The 17,243-nt window shown below is 43.7% G+C and overlaps 1 protein-coding gene across 2 annotated transcripts in view; it reads left to right on the forward strand.

Moving 5' to 3' along the window:
- Nucleotides 1-17,042, forward strand: part of LOC143806206 (class I histocompatibility antigen, F10 alpha chain-like) — a 32,331-nt gene extending 15,289 nt beyond the window's left edge. Inside the window, exons 2-5 of one of the 2 annotated variants that reach the window (XM_077286333.1) lie at nucleotides 4,886-5,146; nucleotides 9,749-10,027; nucleotides 14,599-14,868; nucleotides 16,377-17,042. In XM_077286333.1, the coding sequence (XP_077142448.1) occupies nucleotides 4,886-5,146; nucleotides 9,749-10,027; nucleotides 14,599-14,868; nucleotides 16,377-16,486 (920 nt within the window). In that variant the 3' untranslated portion in view covers nucleotides 16,487-17,042. The remainder of the gene's footprint in view (nucleotides 1-4,885; nucleotides 5,147-9,748; nucleotides 10,028-14,598; nucleotides 14,869-16,376) is intronic. The other variant, XM_077286334.1, reaches the window with a different exon arrangement.
- Nucleotides 17,043-17,243: the final 201 nt, after the last annotated feature.

Consider the following 17,243-nt stretch of genomic DNA (forward strand, 5'->3'; position numbering starts at 1 on the left):
TAAAAAGAAATGTGAAAAAAATAAAAAAAATATAAAAGTTTAAATCACCCCCCTTTCGCCCCATTCAAAATAAATCATTAAAAAAAAATCAAACCTACACATATTTGGTATCGCCGTGTTCAGAATCGCCCGATCTATCAATAAAAAAAGGATTAACCTGATCGCTAAATGGCATAGCAAGAAAAAAAATTGAAACTCCAGAATTACGTTTTTTTGGTTGCCGCGACATTGCATTAAAATGCAATAACGGGCGATCAAAAGAACGTATCTGCACGGTTCAAAAGTACAACTCGTCCCGCAAAAAATAAGCCCTCACATGGCCATAGTGACGGAAAAATAAAAAAGTTATGGCTCTGGGAAAGAGGGGAGTGAAAAACGAACATTGAAAAATGGAAAATCCCAAGGTCATGAAGGGGTTAAAGAATTCATCTAGTGGCGTAGTGAGCTTTTTTAACCCCCAGACGATTCACAGAATTGTATAACATTAGGCTGAATAAATGGAAAATTACCATTTTTTTCCACAAAAATGTTGCTTTGGCCCCAAGTATTTAATTTTCAAAAGGGAATAAGATAAAATGAATGGTACAATTTGTTGCGCGATTACTCCTGAGTACGCCAATAACCCATATGTGGTCGAAAACCAATTTTTAGGCTCAGTGCAAAGCCCAGAAGGGTAGAAGTGCCATATTGGAGTTTAGATTTTGCTGGAATGGTTTGAGGGTGTCAAGTCACGTTGGCAGAGCCTCTGAGGTGCCAGAACAGCGGAACCACTCCATAAGTGATGCCATTTTACAGACTATACCCCCCAATGAATTCATCTAGGGGTGCAGTGAACATATTGACTCCACTTGTGCTTCACAAAATGTTATACCATTTTTTCCACAAAAATGTTGTTTTAGGAAAAATGGACCTCTCAGTTTGTTGTGCAATTTCTCCTGAGTGCGCAAATACCTTATGTCATTGGGAACTACTTTTCAGGCACAGTGCACAGCTCAGAAGGGAAGGAGCGCCATATTATGGTGAAGATTTTACTGTTATGGTTTGTAAGTACCATGACCCACTGGGAGAACCCCTGAGGTGCCAGAACGGGAGAACCCCCCCATAAGTGACCCCATTTTACAAAGTACACCTCTCAATGAATTTATCTAAGGGTGCAGTGATCACATTGACACCACAGGTGTGTCACAGAATTTTATACCATTGGGCAGTGAAGAAAAATAATTACATTTTTACCAGAAATAAAATTTAGACAAAAAATTTACATTTTACCACAGGGAAATGGGTAAAAATGGCACCAAAATTTGTCACTCAATATCTGCTAAATGTGGAAATGCCCCTTGTGTAGCTGTGCAGTACTGCTTAGCCATACGGAGAGACTTGACAAATAGATAATAAGAATAGTTGGCGGATTCCATGAACAGAGCCCCTAAGTGCCAGAAAAGCAGAATCCCCCTCAAGTGACCCCATTTTGGAAATGGTACCCCTTTGCAAAGTTATCTACAGGTGTAGTGACGATTTTGACACCATGGGTATTTTCCAGAAACAGGCAGAAGTGCATGTTGCAGAGAGAAAATTGCAAATCTGCTATTGTAGTGCCTGTACATTGTAGTACCCAGTATGTTGTATTGCCTAGTACATTTTGCCCAGCTCGTGCTTCTGGAGACATGCACCTGTAAATTGGCGGGCTCTAATCGCTACAGAAATGCCAAACATGTGGTCTCTATATGTAGTTTAAGCACACTGGGGTTCAGAAGGGAGGGGGCATTTGGCCTTGGGAGGGCAGAATTTGCTAAATTTATTTTGGAGAGCGAGAAGCCATTTTGCATTTCCAGAGCCTTTGTGCTTCCAGTAACATGAACGCCTCCTATATTTCAGTTAACCGATGATGGACCTCAGTGGGGACTTGCGTTTTTGTAGATTGATTAGAAGCTTTTATTGGGAACATTTTATATAACGTTTTGGATCACAGTTATCCTGTGCTCTACGCTGAGCACTTTCTTTGGGGTTTGCATCTACATCTCCGAGTGACGTAATTAAGATGAAACCCCCAAGGGATCCATTCACTATAATGAGGCAACAGAGTTACTCTGGATTCAGTTTGGCCCCTGTTCAGTGTTGTCCTTTTCAGAAATGCACAAAACTGTGGCGGACTGTGATTTATGCAGGCTTAAAAATACAGACACCCACAGATCATAGGCCAGATGGCATGCACAGTGCCTCCATCTGCCTCATTATAGGGAATCTCCCACCAGAGCTTCCATCTGAATCACATACTTCAGAGATTTACATGGAAACCCCGGTGTAAGTGCTCAGTGCAGGTCTTTGGGAGGCAGAACGGACAAACCAACAGCAGGTGAACAATTAGTTTTAATAATTTTTTACGCTGTTCCTTATGCGCTATCAGTGATTAGATGACTTTATTCTTCAGGTCGGTGTGATTACAGCAAAACCAGATTTCTGTCTTTTTTTTATATCGGGTTTTTATGTTTGGCTGCTGTCACACACTGAAAACATTTTTTCTTTGCAAAAATAATATTTTGCATCGCCATATTTCAGAGCTATAATTTTTCCATATTTCTGCCAACAGTCATGTGACAACTTTTTTTTTGCGGGACAAGTTCATCTTTTTATTGGTACTATTTTCTGTCACAACATTTTTTGATCGCTTTCTATCCTGATTTTTGAGAGGTAGAATGTAAAAAAAACAGCAATCCAGGATTTTTTTTTTTTTTTGGGGGGTGGGGGGTTTAGGGAGTTAAACAGCCGGGGGTGGTGCGGGCACTGCTCCTGGCAGTGACAACCGGGTGTCTGCTGTCATGTAAGCCAAACACCCTGTGGAGATTGCTCCTGTGCCCGCGTGATCACCAGGACTTACCCATACATCCAAGGTCATGATCCCCATTCCAACCAAGGACATACGGGTGAGTCCAAGGTTGTGAAGAGGTTAATGTTTAATAAAATTCCTTTTTTTTTTTTATAAATATTTATTATAGTTCTGACACATTTGCTCCTTTTGGTTTCTTATGAGGTTTGTGCCTGAGGGACATCATACCTTGCACTCAATTGCAAATTTTTGGTTTTAATATGTAAAGATGTGTGCACAGGTTCCCTTTTATTGGGATGCATATATAAATTAGCAAATCTTTTGAAATTTGATTTAGTAAACTTCACAGCATTTTCTCAGGAAATTAAATTTGCTGCACATTGAAAGTACTGTTATTGTCCTGAAAAAATGTGTAGAATACTTTTCTATTTTCCTCATATATTAGTCTCCATCGCTGTGCTGTCACACACTATCTGTACATTTTCTTCAGTGTTCTTTGGCTTTCTCTCCCTATCTCTATGGCTAAGCAGAGAGCTGTAACGTCTTCTCACTATCCAGGTTCTCAACAAAATGTATACCGCATTCCCTTCCTCCGGCTTTTATACAGACTATGACAGTCACTCCTGATTGGCTGTGCTATACCATGTGGTGTGATAGTTGGAAGGCATTATGGGGAAGCCATGCCCGGGATCATGTGATCCTTCTCTGGCAGTGACAATCTTCTTCAGTTTGTGAAATGTAGACGTCCATTTTCGGTGATTTGAGCTAAGAGCACCCAATTGATTCACTCATCTCGAATCTATACCTTGTGTAACTCCAGCTGTGTGAGTCTCCGTCCTCCTTCTCTCCATCTGCAATTTTAATGAAAGCTCACCGACACAAAAAGAGGACTTAAAAATCCTCCAAAAATTTTTGAAAAAAGTCAGAGAAAAAAACAGAGATGACCACCTGCTCAGGCCTCCAAAACAAATGCACAGGCAGGGTGCAGCGGACCCGATTAATGATGGCTGAAACACAGGTGCAACAATACCGATGAAACAACCACTTTGAATCCAGTGTTGGCTGCTTGGTATTTTAGTGCATAAAAGAGAATAATCTGTACGTGGCGTTATTCACACAGGCTATGCAGAGCATCTGACTAACAGCCTAAGGCCGGAGACACACTGGTGAGAGATACGGCCGAGTCTCGCTGGTTAAAAGCAAGCTGTGGCACCGGCACTCCGGAGCGGAGTGTGCAGCTGCATAGCAATACATGGAGCTGCACGCTCCGCTCTGGAGTGCCGGTGCCACAGCTTGCTTTTAACCAGCGAGACTCAGCCGTATCTCGCACCAGTGTGTCTCCGGCCTATTAGTAACGCTCATGCAGGCGGGCTGCATTTGTTTTGGAGCAGGTGGTCATCTCTGCTTTTTTCTCTGTGACTTTTTTCAAAAATTTTTGAAGGATTTTTAAGTCCTCTTTTTGTGTCGGTGAGTTTTGTTTAATGTTTAGCGTTAGGACTGGCAAAAGTAAGGACCCTTGACGTGGGTTGCCGGCTTACGTATTGTGGCCCCAATATTAACCAATACCTTACATACATTGATATTTTTTTTGCACTTTATCTTGCAGGGTATGGTTGGACCAAGATGGCTCTGTAAACTGTGGCCTCTGTTCACACAGCATGCATTTTGTAGCACTGGGCGGCCCGCCTGCATGTGCGTTACTAATAGGCTGTTAGCCAGATGCTCTGCATTGCCTGTGTGAACAACGCCACGTACAGACTATTATCTTTTATCTTTTATCTTTTGTGCACTAAAATACCAAACAGCCAACAGTGGATTGAAAGTGGTTGTTTCATCGGTATTGTTGCACCTGTGTTTTTGCCATCATTAATCGGGTCCGCTGCACCCTGCCTGTGCATTTGTTTTGGAGGCCTGAGCAGGTGGTCATCTCTGCTTCTTTTCTCTGTGACTTTCTGCAATTTTAATGCTATGAAATTTGTGATATTGCAATATTGAATATTACTAAAAACTCATTTGCTAACCCACCCTAGATCCATGTCATAGTCTGCTATTCCTCCTCAGACAGTCACTCTCTGCGATATTACTACACGGGGGTCTCAGCTCCGGGATACGGGATACCCGAGTTCTCCATCGTGGGATATCTGGATGGTGAGCAGACTGAGATCTACAATAGTGACATTGGCAAATCTGTTCCTGTGGCTCCATGGCTGATGAAGGAAAGACCCGAGCAATGGCTGAGAAAAACACTGACTTGTAAAGCAAACGAAGATGTTTTCAGACATGAAGTGAAGATAGTGATGAAAAGGTTCAATCACACTGGAGGTCAGACACACAATATACTGTATATATATATATATATAGTATGCATTCTGCATGTTCACTGCTCATTACACATCGTGACACATTGGGCTACATGGTACCAATAGGATGAGGGCAGCGTCGGACTGGAGCACCTTGGGCCACCAGAGAAAATCATTCTTGGGGCCCACTATGTAGCTACATAGAAATAGATACAAGACCACCAATTGTGCGGTAAAAAGCGCTAATATCAGGGTATAATATAAGGTAGTTCATGTCTTAATTATGTAGCAAGGGTTGGGGTAGCCCCCTCACAGAATATAATTTAGCCCCCTCACAGAATATAATTTAGCCCCCTCATAAAATATAACGTAGTCCCCTCTCATAGAATATAATTCAGCACCCCACAAAATATAATGCAAACCCCTCAGGTATAACGCAGTCCCCACCATAGAATATAATGTAGCACCCTCATAGGGTATAATGCAGCCCCCCTCATATAGTATAATGCAGCCACCACAGAATATAATGTAGTCAACTGTCAGAATGCAGCCCCCCATAGAGTATACTGTAGCCCCCACACATAGTATGATGTAGCCCCCCATAATATAATGCAGTCCCGTGAGAATAATGCAGTCCACCCACAGAATATAATCATTGTCCTCATCACCACCTCCATCATAGCCTTCTTCCCCACCACCCCTATCATTCTCCCCAACCACCTCCATCACTGCCCATTCCACCACCTGCATCATTGCCTCCTCCCCCACCTTCATTGTCCAATTCATCACCTCCATCATTGCCTCCCCACCACCATCATTGCCCATCACCTCCATCATTGCCTCCCCCACCATCATCATTGCCCATCACTTCCATCATTGCCTCCCCCACCACCATCATCATTGCCCATTTCATCATCTCCATCACTGCCTCCCACCACCATTGCCCATCACCTCCATCATTGCCTCTCCCCCACCACAATCATTGCCCATCACCTCCATCATTGCCTCCCACCACCATTGTCCATTTCATCACCTCCATCATTGCCTCCCACCACCATTGCCCATTTCATCACCTCCATCATTGCCTCCCACCACCACCATTGCCCATCACCTCCATCATTGCCTCCCCCACCACCATCATTGCCCATCACCTCCATCATTTCCTCCCCACCATCATTGCCTATCACCTCCATCATTGCCTCCCATGCCATCATTACCTATCACCTCCATCATTGCCTCCCCCATCATTGCCTCCCCTCACCCTCATTGCCCATCACCTCCATCATTTCTTTCCTCATGATTGCCCATCGCCTCCATCATTGTCTCTCCCACCATCATTGCCCATCACTTCCATCATTGCCTCCCCTCACCTCCATCATTGCCTTCCCACCACCACCGTCATTGCCCATCACCTCCATCATTGTCTTCCCTCCCACCATCATTGCCCATCACCTCCATCATTGTCTCCCCCCACCACCATCATTGGCCATCACCTCCATCATTGTCTCCCCCCACCAATATCATTGTCCTTCACCACACACACAGCTCACCGCAGCAGCTCATCACACACACACACACGCAGGCACACAGCACAGCTCACCTCCCCACAGCAGCAGCTCATTCCAGCAGCCTCTTCCTCGCTGGATTCCTGGAAGCTTTCTGACTGAGACAGCAGCATGCTGGATGATGACATCATCCAGCTGGGCTGTCTCAGACAGGAAGCAGGACGCTGGGAGGTGAGCTGCTCTGTGAGTTTGTGTGCCTGCGTGTGTGTGTGCGGTGCTGTGTGTATGTGTGGGTGTGCGGTACTTTGTGAGTGTGTGTGTGAAGAGAAATGGTATTGACGCCTCTCCATGCCAATAGGGGCGTGGGGAAGCGTGAATATTCATTTGGCTTTAGCAGTGGGGACAGAATCCTGTCTCCAGCTGCTTCTACTGGCACAGGGCGGGCCCCCTTGACTCAGGGGCCCTATAGCCACTGGCAAGGGGCCCCTGGAGCAGTGGGGGCCCTAGGCAGCGGCTGGCCAGTATGCCAGCAGGTGTCAGTGCCTGGGCCCACCGGAGAATCCTCCGGTTCTCCGGTGGGCCAGTTCGAGCCTGGATGAGGGCACCCAGTAGATCCATATTACATAGGGGTTGTATTAGTAGCCGGTAAATGTATCTTACATAGACCTCTCTACTTTATCTACAACAGTGCTTTTTACAGCCGAGAACAGTTTATTTGCCTAATTGCTTCCTCTTTTTTAACAATCCACACCCAGTGGTGTACATAGAGTCCGATGGGCCCCGGTGCAGAATTTGGATCTGGCCTCCACCTGCATGTTGATCAGATGTATGGGCCCTTGTAACATTCTAGATCCTATAAAGATATATTTGTTCGCCCCATGTAATAATGTCCCCAATCCTGGTATAATATCCCCATCCTAGTATTATGATCTCATCCTGGTATAATGTTCCCCATTCTGTTATAATGTCTTCCATCCTGGTATAATGTCCCCCATCCTTTTATAATGTCCCCATTCTAGTATATTGTCCCCTATTCTGCATCCTGGTATTTTGTTCCCATTCCGTTATAATATCCCCCATCCTGGTTAAATTTCCCTTATTCTGTTATGTCCCCCATTCTGTTCTAATGTGCCCATCTTGCAATAATGTCCCCCATTCTGGGCCCTTTCTTAGTATAAGGGCCCTCACCTTGGACCCCTTCAATTGTGCTCTAGCACATTTAAAAAGAAAAATCAATTCTACTCGCCTTCCTTCGCTCCCATGACATGCGGTATAATGGCCTCCATCCTGGTATAATGTCCTCAAACCAGGTATAATGTCCCCCTTTCTGGTATAATGTGCTCCATCCTGGTATTATGGCCTCCATCCTAGTATAATGTTCTCCATCCTGGTATAATTTCCCCCATCCTAGTATAATGTCCTCCATCCTGGTATAATCTCCTCCATCCTAGTATAATGTCCTCCATCCTGACCATGGCCCCATTCTAGTATAATGACCCCATCCTAGTATAATGTCCTCCATCCTAGTATAATGTCCTCCATCCTGGTATAATGCCCTCCATCCTGGTGTAATGTTCTCCATCCTAGTATAATGTCCTCCATCCTAGTATAATGTCCTCCGTCCTGGTATAATGTCCTCCATCCTAGTATAATGTCCTCCATCCTGGTATAATGTCCTTCATCCTAGTATAATGTCCTCCATCCTGGTATAATGACCCCATTCTAGTATAATGTCCTCCATCCTAGTATAATGTCCTCCATCCTGGTATAATGACCCCATTCTAGTATAATGTCCTCCATCCTGGTATAATGTCCTCCATCCTGGTATAATGTCCTCCATCCTAGTATAATGTCCTCCATCCTAGTATAATGTCCTCCATCCTAGTATAATGTCCTCCATCCTGGTATAATGTCCTCCATCCTGGTAAAATGTCCTCCATCCTAGTATAATGTCCTCCATCCTGGTATAATGTCCTCCATCCTTGTATAATGTCCTCCATCCTGGTATAATGTCCTCCATCCTGGTATATTGTCCTCCATCCTTGTATAATGTCCTCCATCCTAGTATAATGTTCAATGTTAAACCTTGAACACCCAGGCGCTAAACACGTGTGCCTAGAGAAACAGCAGCAGGCAAATTCGCCAGAAGGTGTGGAAAACTGCCAAAAAGGTAAACAAGATAAATACAAGATTGCCGCGCTGTTGAGGCACTTACAGATAGGGTTGTTGTCCTTTAGATAAAATGTCCGTTCGTGGAGCGGTGCGCTGCCCCCTGAGTTCAATAGTGCTTTGGTGGATAAAGCGTCCTCTCCCGGGAGGCAATCCCCGAAAAACACCCGCCGCTGTGGTACAGCCCTTCTTCCATCCTGGTATAATGACCCCATTCTAGTATAATGTCCTCCATCCTAGTATAATGTCCTCCATCCTAGTATAATGTCCTCCATCTCAGTATAAAGTCCTCCATCCTAGTATAATGTCCTCCATCCTAGTATAATGTCCTCCATCTCAGTATAATGTCCTCCATCCTGGTATAATGACCCCATTCTAGTATATCGTCCCCCGTTCTGCATCCTGGTACATTGTTCCATTTTCTGCAGCCGTGCAGGAGCCGGCAGTGAACTTCTACGTGCCGACAGGGACAGCGCATGACGTCACTACCGTGCACCACGTGTCAGCTGCCGGCCTCTGATTGGTTGGCGGAGTGTATTGCAGCACAGGAAGCCGGCGGGTCTCTGAGTTGCAATACACGTCACCTAAACGTCTGTCTGAGGATGCCCATCCAGGTGAAATTGTTGTCAGCAGGCTCCCATCCTGCATGGACCCGCCATTACGTACCTGTGCACGCCCCATTCCCATGTCAAGCACATGGCGAGCGTGGCTTCTTAGGAGATCCTGTGTTGATTCTTCAACATCTGGGAAATTTGCCAACTCTTCCAGGAATCTGGTAGATCTCCTCTATTATTTGAAGAGTTTCCCAGATATTCCTGGAGCTTTGGCAAGTATGATAAACTAGTACCTCAGAAATATATACAAAAAACTGCAATAAAATATTGTGCCGACATTCATGTAACCCGCCGTCCCAGACATCTGCTGAGTGACTTGTCCCCTCTCTTATGCAGGTTTCCATTTGGTGCAGTTGATGCACAGCTGCGAGCTGAGAGATGACGGCAGCATCATAAGTTATGAGCAGTTCAGGTACGACGGGGAAGAGTTCATGTACTTGGACACAAAGACGGGAACCTTTATCCCGACAATGGCTGAGGCGCAGATCACTACACAGAGGTGGAACAGCCCGGATGTAAGAGCGGGAGAAAGGATCCAAAATTATCTGACCCAGGAATGTATCGACAGGCTGCGGAGATACATTGTGTACGGGGGAGAAGACCTGGAGCGGAGAGGTGATAATGCCTAATACACAACCCAATATCAAAAAAGTTGAGGCGCTGTATAAAACGTAAAGAAAATAAGAATTCACAATCCTAATTTAAAAAAAACAAAATGTAGCAATCTTGTAATCTTTACACTGACCACTAGGTCTTTTTTAGACTCGCGCTTCCTGTACTTTCAGGATGACCCATTAGCAGGCTCATTATTATCAGAGGCAGGATTACACTGACTGATAACACCTCTATATACAGTTGATAACACAGGATCCACCATTCACAATAAGTGATGTCACAGCTCACCTCCTCCCCCTGTACAATGACTGATAACACCTCTATATACAGTTGATAACACAGGATCCACCATTCACAATAAGTGATGTCACAGCTCACCTCCTCCTCCTGTACAATGACTGATAACACCTCTATATACAGCAGATAACACAGGATCCACCATTCACAATAGCTGGTATCACAGCTCACTTCCTCCTCCTGTACAATCACTGATAACACCTCTATATACAGGAGATAACACAAGATCCACCATTCACAATAGGTGGTATCACAGCTCACCTCCTCCTCCTGTACAATGACTGATAACACCTCTATATACAGTAGATAACTAGATAACACAGGATTCACCATTCACAATAGGTGATGTCACAGCTCACCCCCTCCTCCTGTAAAATGACTGATAACACCTTTATATACAGGAGATAACACAGGTTCCACCATTCGCAACAGGTGACATCACAGCTCACCTCCTCCTCCTCCTGTACAATGACTGATAACACCTCTATATACAGTAGATAACAGAGGACCCACCATTCACAATAGGTGATGTCACAGCTCACCTCCTCCTGTACAATGACTGATAACACCTCTCTATACCGTAGATAACACAGGATCCACCATTCACAATAGGTGATATCACAGCTCACCTCCTCCTGTACAATGACTGATAACACCTCTATATACAGTAGATAACACAGGATCCACCATTCACAATAGGTGATGTCACAGCTCACCTCCTCCTCCTGTACAAAGACTGATAACTCCTCTATATACAGTAGATAACACAGGATCCACCATTCACAATAGGTGATGGCACAGCTCACCTCCTCCTCCTGTACAATGACTGATAACATAGGATCCACCATTCACAATAGGTGATGGCACAGCTCACCTCCTTCTCCTGTACAATGACTGATAACACCTCTATATACAGTAGATAACACAGGATCCACCATTCACAATAAGTGATGTCACAGCTGACTTCCTCCTCCTGTACAATGGCTGATAACACCTCTATATACAGGAGATAACACAGGATCCATCATTCACAATAGGTGATATTACAGCTCACCTCCTCCTCCTCCTGTACAATGACTGATAACACCTCTATATACATAACCATACCAAGAAAAAGATGACATAAGGTGAAAAGTAAGGTATAAAAAACAATCCCCTGACGAAGGTTGTTTTGCCGAAACGCGCGTTGGGGCGGAGGCAAGTTCGTGGAAGGTCCCTACACTGCGGTGGGTAAGCCTAATGATTATTTATTTATTTATTGACACAGTATTACTATGTAGTGGTATACACAGCGGTAGCAATTATGGTTGGTTATTACCCCGCATGTTGCTAGACTTGGCAACCTCTGTTCTTACCACTTACTTCCAATTCTATGGGAGTGGGCGTCCCGCCGCTTGTAGTAGTAATTATATGAGGACCTTATTCCTTTTATTATTAGATCATGTATTAGGACCTCTCACTAACTTGTCTCCTGCCATTGTTTTGTGACACTCAGCTGTTCTTGTTCGTTTTATTGTCTCCAATCACTGGTAGTTACTTATGTTTTAATCAATAAAGGATTGTTTTTTATACCTTACTTTTCACCTTATGTCATCTTTTTCTTGGTATGGTTATGATATTTGATGATAGGGTGTTGTACAGTCCTATCTGTGGGTACTAAAAATATTTAATTATTATTAGCTACAGTGGGGCAAAAAAGTATTTAGTCAGTCAGCAATAGTGCAAGTTCCACCACTTAAAAAGATGAGAGGCGTCTGTAATTTACATCATAGGTAGACCTCAACTATGGGAGACAAACTGAGAAAAAAAAATCCAGAAAATCACATTGTCTGTTTTTTTAATCATTTTATTTGCATTTTATGGTGGAAAATAAGTATTTGGTCAGAAACAAAATTTCATCTCAATACTTTGTAATACATCCTTTGTTGGCAATGACAGAGGTCAAACGTTTTCTGTAAGTCTTCACAAGGTTGCCACACACTGTTGTTGGTATTTTGGCCCATTCCTCCATGCAGATCTCCTCTAGAGCAGTGATATTTTTGGCTTTTCGCTTGGCAACATGGACTTTCAACTCCCTCCAAAGGTTTTCTATAGGGTTGAGATCTGGAGACTGGCTAGGCCACTCCAGGACCTTGAAATGCTTCTTACGGAGCCACTCCTTCGTTGCCCTGGCGGTGTGCTTTGGATCTTTGTCATGTTGAAAGACCCAGCCACGTTTCAACTTCAATGCCCTTGCTGATGGAAGGAGGTTTGCACTCAAAATCTCACGATACATGGCCCCATGCATTCTTTCATGTACCCGGATCAGTCGTCCTGGCCCCTTTGCAGAGAAACAGCCCCAAAGCATGATGTTTCCACCACCATGCTTTACAGTAGGTATGGTGTTTGATGGATGCAACTCAGTATTCTTTTTCCTCCAAACACGACAAGTTATGTTTCTACCAAACAGTTCCAGTTTGGTTTCATCAGACCATAGGACATTCTCCCAAAACTCCTCTGGATCATCCAAATGCTCTCTAGCAAACTTCAGACGGGCCCGGACATGTACTGGCTTAAGCAGTGGAACACGTCTGGCACTGCAGGATCTGAGTCCATGGTGGCGTAGTGTGTTACTTATGGTAGGCCTTGTTACATTGGTCCCAGCTCTCTGCAGTTCATTCACTAGGTCCCCCCGCGTGGTTCTGGGATTTTTGCTCACCGTTCTTGTGATCATTCTGACCCCACGGGGTGGGATTTTGCGTGGAGCCCCAGATCGAGGGAGATTATCAGTGGTCTTGTATGTCTTCCATTTTCTAATTATTGCTCCCACTGTTGATTTCTTCACTCCAAGCTGGTTGGCTATTGCAGATTCAGTCTTCCCAGCCTGGTGCAGGGCTACAATTTTGTTTCTGGTGTCCTTTGACAGCTCTTTGGTCTTCACCATAGTGGAGTTTGGAGTCAGACTGTTTGAGGGTGTGCACAGGTGTCTTTTTATACTGATAACAAGTTTAAACAGGTGCCATTACTACAGGTAATGAGTGGAGGACAGAGGAGCCTCTTAAAGAAGAAGTTACAGGTCTGTGAGAGCCAGAAATCTTGATTGTTTGTTTCTGACCAAATACTTATTTTCCACCAGAATATGCAAATAAAATGATAAAAAAACAGACAATGTGATTTTCTGTATTTTTTTTTCTCAGTTTGTCTCCCATAGTTGAGGTCTACCTATGATGTAAATTACAGACGCCTCTCATTTTTTTAAGTGGTGGAACTTGCACTATTGCTGACTGACTAAATACTTTTTTGCCCCACTGTATGTACCATGTTCAGTAATACTATAAGTGGATATTTATCACCTCTATATACAGTAGACAACACAGGATCCACCATTCACAATAGGTGATATCACAGCCCACCTCCTCCTCCTCCTGTACAATGACTGATAACACCTCTATATACAGTAGATAACACAGGATCCACCATTCACAATAGGTGATATTACAGCTCACCTCCTCCTCCTCCTGTACAATGACTGATAACACCTCTATATACAGAAAATAACACAGGATCCACTATTCACAATAGGTGACGTCGCAGCTCACCTCCTCTTCCCTGCTCAATCAATGATATCACCTCTATATACAGGAGATAACACAGGATCCACCATTCACAATAGGTGATATCACAGCTCACCTCCTCCTCCTCCTGTACAATGACTGATAACACCTCTATATACAGGAGATAACACAGGATCCACCATTCACAATAGGTGATATTACAGCTCACCTCCTCCTCCTCCTGTACAATGACTGATAACACCTCTATATACAGTATATAACACAGGATCCACCATTCACAATAGGTGACATCGCAGCTCACCTCCTCCTCTTCCCTGCTCAATCAATGATAACACCAGCCATTTTGTGGCGAATATGGATAGGGAGAGGACGTCTAAGCTCATAGCTATAAAGATATGGAGAGAAAGCCATAAAACACTGAATAAACTGCACATATAGTGTGTGACATCAGAGCAGTGGAGAAGATTAGTGTGTGAGGAAAAGGGAATAGAGTCATTCATGTGTTTTAGGGCCGTTGGAGGCTTTGGAGTTTTCACAACAATGGTGGGCTCACCTATCCGCTATCGATCTCTATCCCTGGTCTCTCTCCATCGCAACAAGTTAATGCCAAAAAGCCACAAACCTGCTTGTCCCAAAATGACAATGACCAGAAGGAAATCATCTGAGAACTTTATGCATCTGACACTGTAAAAACCTAAAATTTTTCTCTCTTCTTCTTAGTTCGGCCGAGGGTGAAGGTGACACATCAGAAATCAGGAGACATCACAAAGCTTCACTGCCAGGTGTACGGATTTCACCCCCGACCTGTGGATGTGAAGTGGATGAATGAGGAGGACGAGGTTCATTCATATGAGACAACACACGTCCTCCCCAATCTTGACGGCACCTACCAGATCAGGGTCAGCGCTGAAGTGACCCCCAAAGATGGCGACAGCTACTCCTGTTATGTGGATCACAGCAGCCTGGAGGAGCCGCTCCTTGTACAATGGGGTAGGGCTAATGGTGGTTGTTTATGGGTATATAAGTTGCCAGAAAGAAGCAACAATCGGGAAGATGATTGATCGCTTGGTACATCCGCCGGTAGCACAAGTGGCTCCGCTGCCGGCAGACAATGCTCAGATACAATAGCGACAAACAAATCAGTTACCGTTTGTTGTTGGATCAGTGGATACCAGGAAAGATCGGGCTCAAAGATTCATAAGATCATTGGTCTTTGTAAAAGGACAGTGTTCCCTATAACAAATATATTCAACACAGGAGCCCAAATAATAAAAAGGACGCAGCGGGGAATGTAGGATTAATACCTTACTACTCAGCAATTACACCAAATTTATGACGGTGGCGCACTCTCTGTTAGATTTGGTGCATCTTGCATGACTGTAGACCTTTTATAGCGCCAAATCTAATCCTTTGGACAGGGTATAACTTGCAGATCACTGGATGTCCGACCACTGGGACCTCTAAGAATCCTGACATCGGGATGGGGGCGGCAGCCCTGTCTTGAATGCAGCAGGTGTGATCGCTGTACATGGCTATTTCTGACTGTCCCGTAAGCAAGGAATAGCACAGAGGCCGACCATGCGCACATCCGCTACGTTGAAGACAGGGCTGCAGAGCCACAGTATGGGGGTCCCAGCAGTTGGCCCTCCAGTAATCAGAAAATTATACCTTATCCTATATGCAAGGTTTTTTTCATTTTTCCAGGCATACGCCATTTTTAGACTCTTCAAAGCTACGATTGCTTTATACATACATGCAAAACTGTGCAGTAACACGCAAGGTGGTTTACACCAAAAAGATGGATTAATCTGGATATGCCCAAAAAATCTTACACTGGATTTCTGATACAATATTAGTTAATAGTTTTATGATTTTTAAGGTTACAAGTAGGCAGAAGTCCATCCATCAAGTGCAACCTCTAACCTAACAAGAGGCAAAACCCCCATGAGACCGATGCTAATAGCTCGGTATTAGGAGAAAACTTCCTTTCCGACTCCACATGCAGCAATCAGACGACAACATCCATCACAGAATCTAGTGCCCATAACCTGTAATATTAGATTTATTGTAAGTTCCAGACTTGTGGTCACGTGCCGCCCGGTCCTGGCACCGGCACCATGAAATCCTCATGTGCACATAGCAGTATGCACCCTCACACGGCTGATCAAGGACTGCATACAAGTGAGAAGATGTGCACTGGACGACATTGCCAATAATGAAGCACATTTTACTAATGGGGATAATCCAGGAATATAACAGCTAAACATAAACGGTGAAATAATACAAGTCGCCTCCTGGTAAAGCCCCTGAATCCAAAGCCAAGTCACAGAATCTCAAGTCACACTTAAGCGAAACAAACGATGTGTGCAAAGCATTGTGGGACAATGTGATGGAGAAAAGTAATAGTAGCAGTTACATGTTAGCATATTACGGTATGTCCATGTGTATATTGACTACATGCATCAACCATCTCATCATTCCTTCCTTTCACCTTTCAGAACCTCCACACGTCGTCTTCCCTCGGCCAGTCCTCAGAGCAGTGGTCATCATCGCTTCTGTTCTCACTTCTGTCATTGCTGGTGTCATTATATACAAGTGTCAGCGATAAAGGGCTCAGTGCAGCCGGACCACCACAATTCAAGGCATCACCAATCCGTTATATCTATTTTTCAAGATCTCTGCTTGCTGTCATACAATAGGTGACTTTATAGCCTCGTTCCAGAGGATAAAAATGTGTCCCAGTCTTATGACGGACGTTCTTGGGCATGGCTTATTCCACTACAGTGAATAATAAAATAAATACATTTACCGTATATTATATTTATTTTCTTCTGGTTGGTATGTAAAGAAAATTCCATTTTTTGTTTTCTATTTTTATGACATCCCCTGTACATGTTTTTTACAATTACAAGTACAGTATCAGTTTAAAAAAATTATTTACTTAAAACTATTTTGTAAAAAGTTTATTTTTTTCACATTGGTTTAATAAAACTTTTAGCTTATTCTCATCTGTAGAATTTGATAGAAATTTTTAAGCTTTTATGTATTGGAAGAAAACAACGAAGGTTTTCATTCAATGACAGCAAACATCCCCTGAAAGACATCAGGAATATTTTGTACAGAAAACTGCATAACTTTTTTTTAATTAAAAACCTTTATACATGTCAGATGTTAGTTTGTTTTAAACAAATTTTAAAGTAAAGAACATTGCAAACAAATGGAAATTTATAGAATGCTGATTGCATAGTGTGTTGCCGATACATTTCGGATCTTGTGGGGTATTATTGGTATATGGCAAGTCTTGTGGGGAGTTCCCGGTATACGGCAGGTCTTGCACAGTGTTCCTGGTATATGGCGAGTCTTGT

This window comes from Ranitomeya variabilis, chromosome 2 (genome assembly GCF_051348905.1).
Source record: "Ranitomeya variabilis isolate aRanVar5 chromosome 2, aRanVar5.hap1, whole genome shotgun sequence".
NCBI lineage: Eukaryota > Metazoa > Chordata > Amphibia > Anura > Dendrobatidae > Ranitomeya > Ranitomeya variabilis.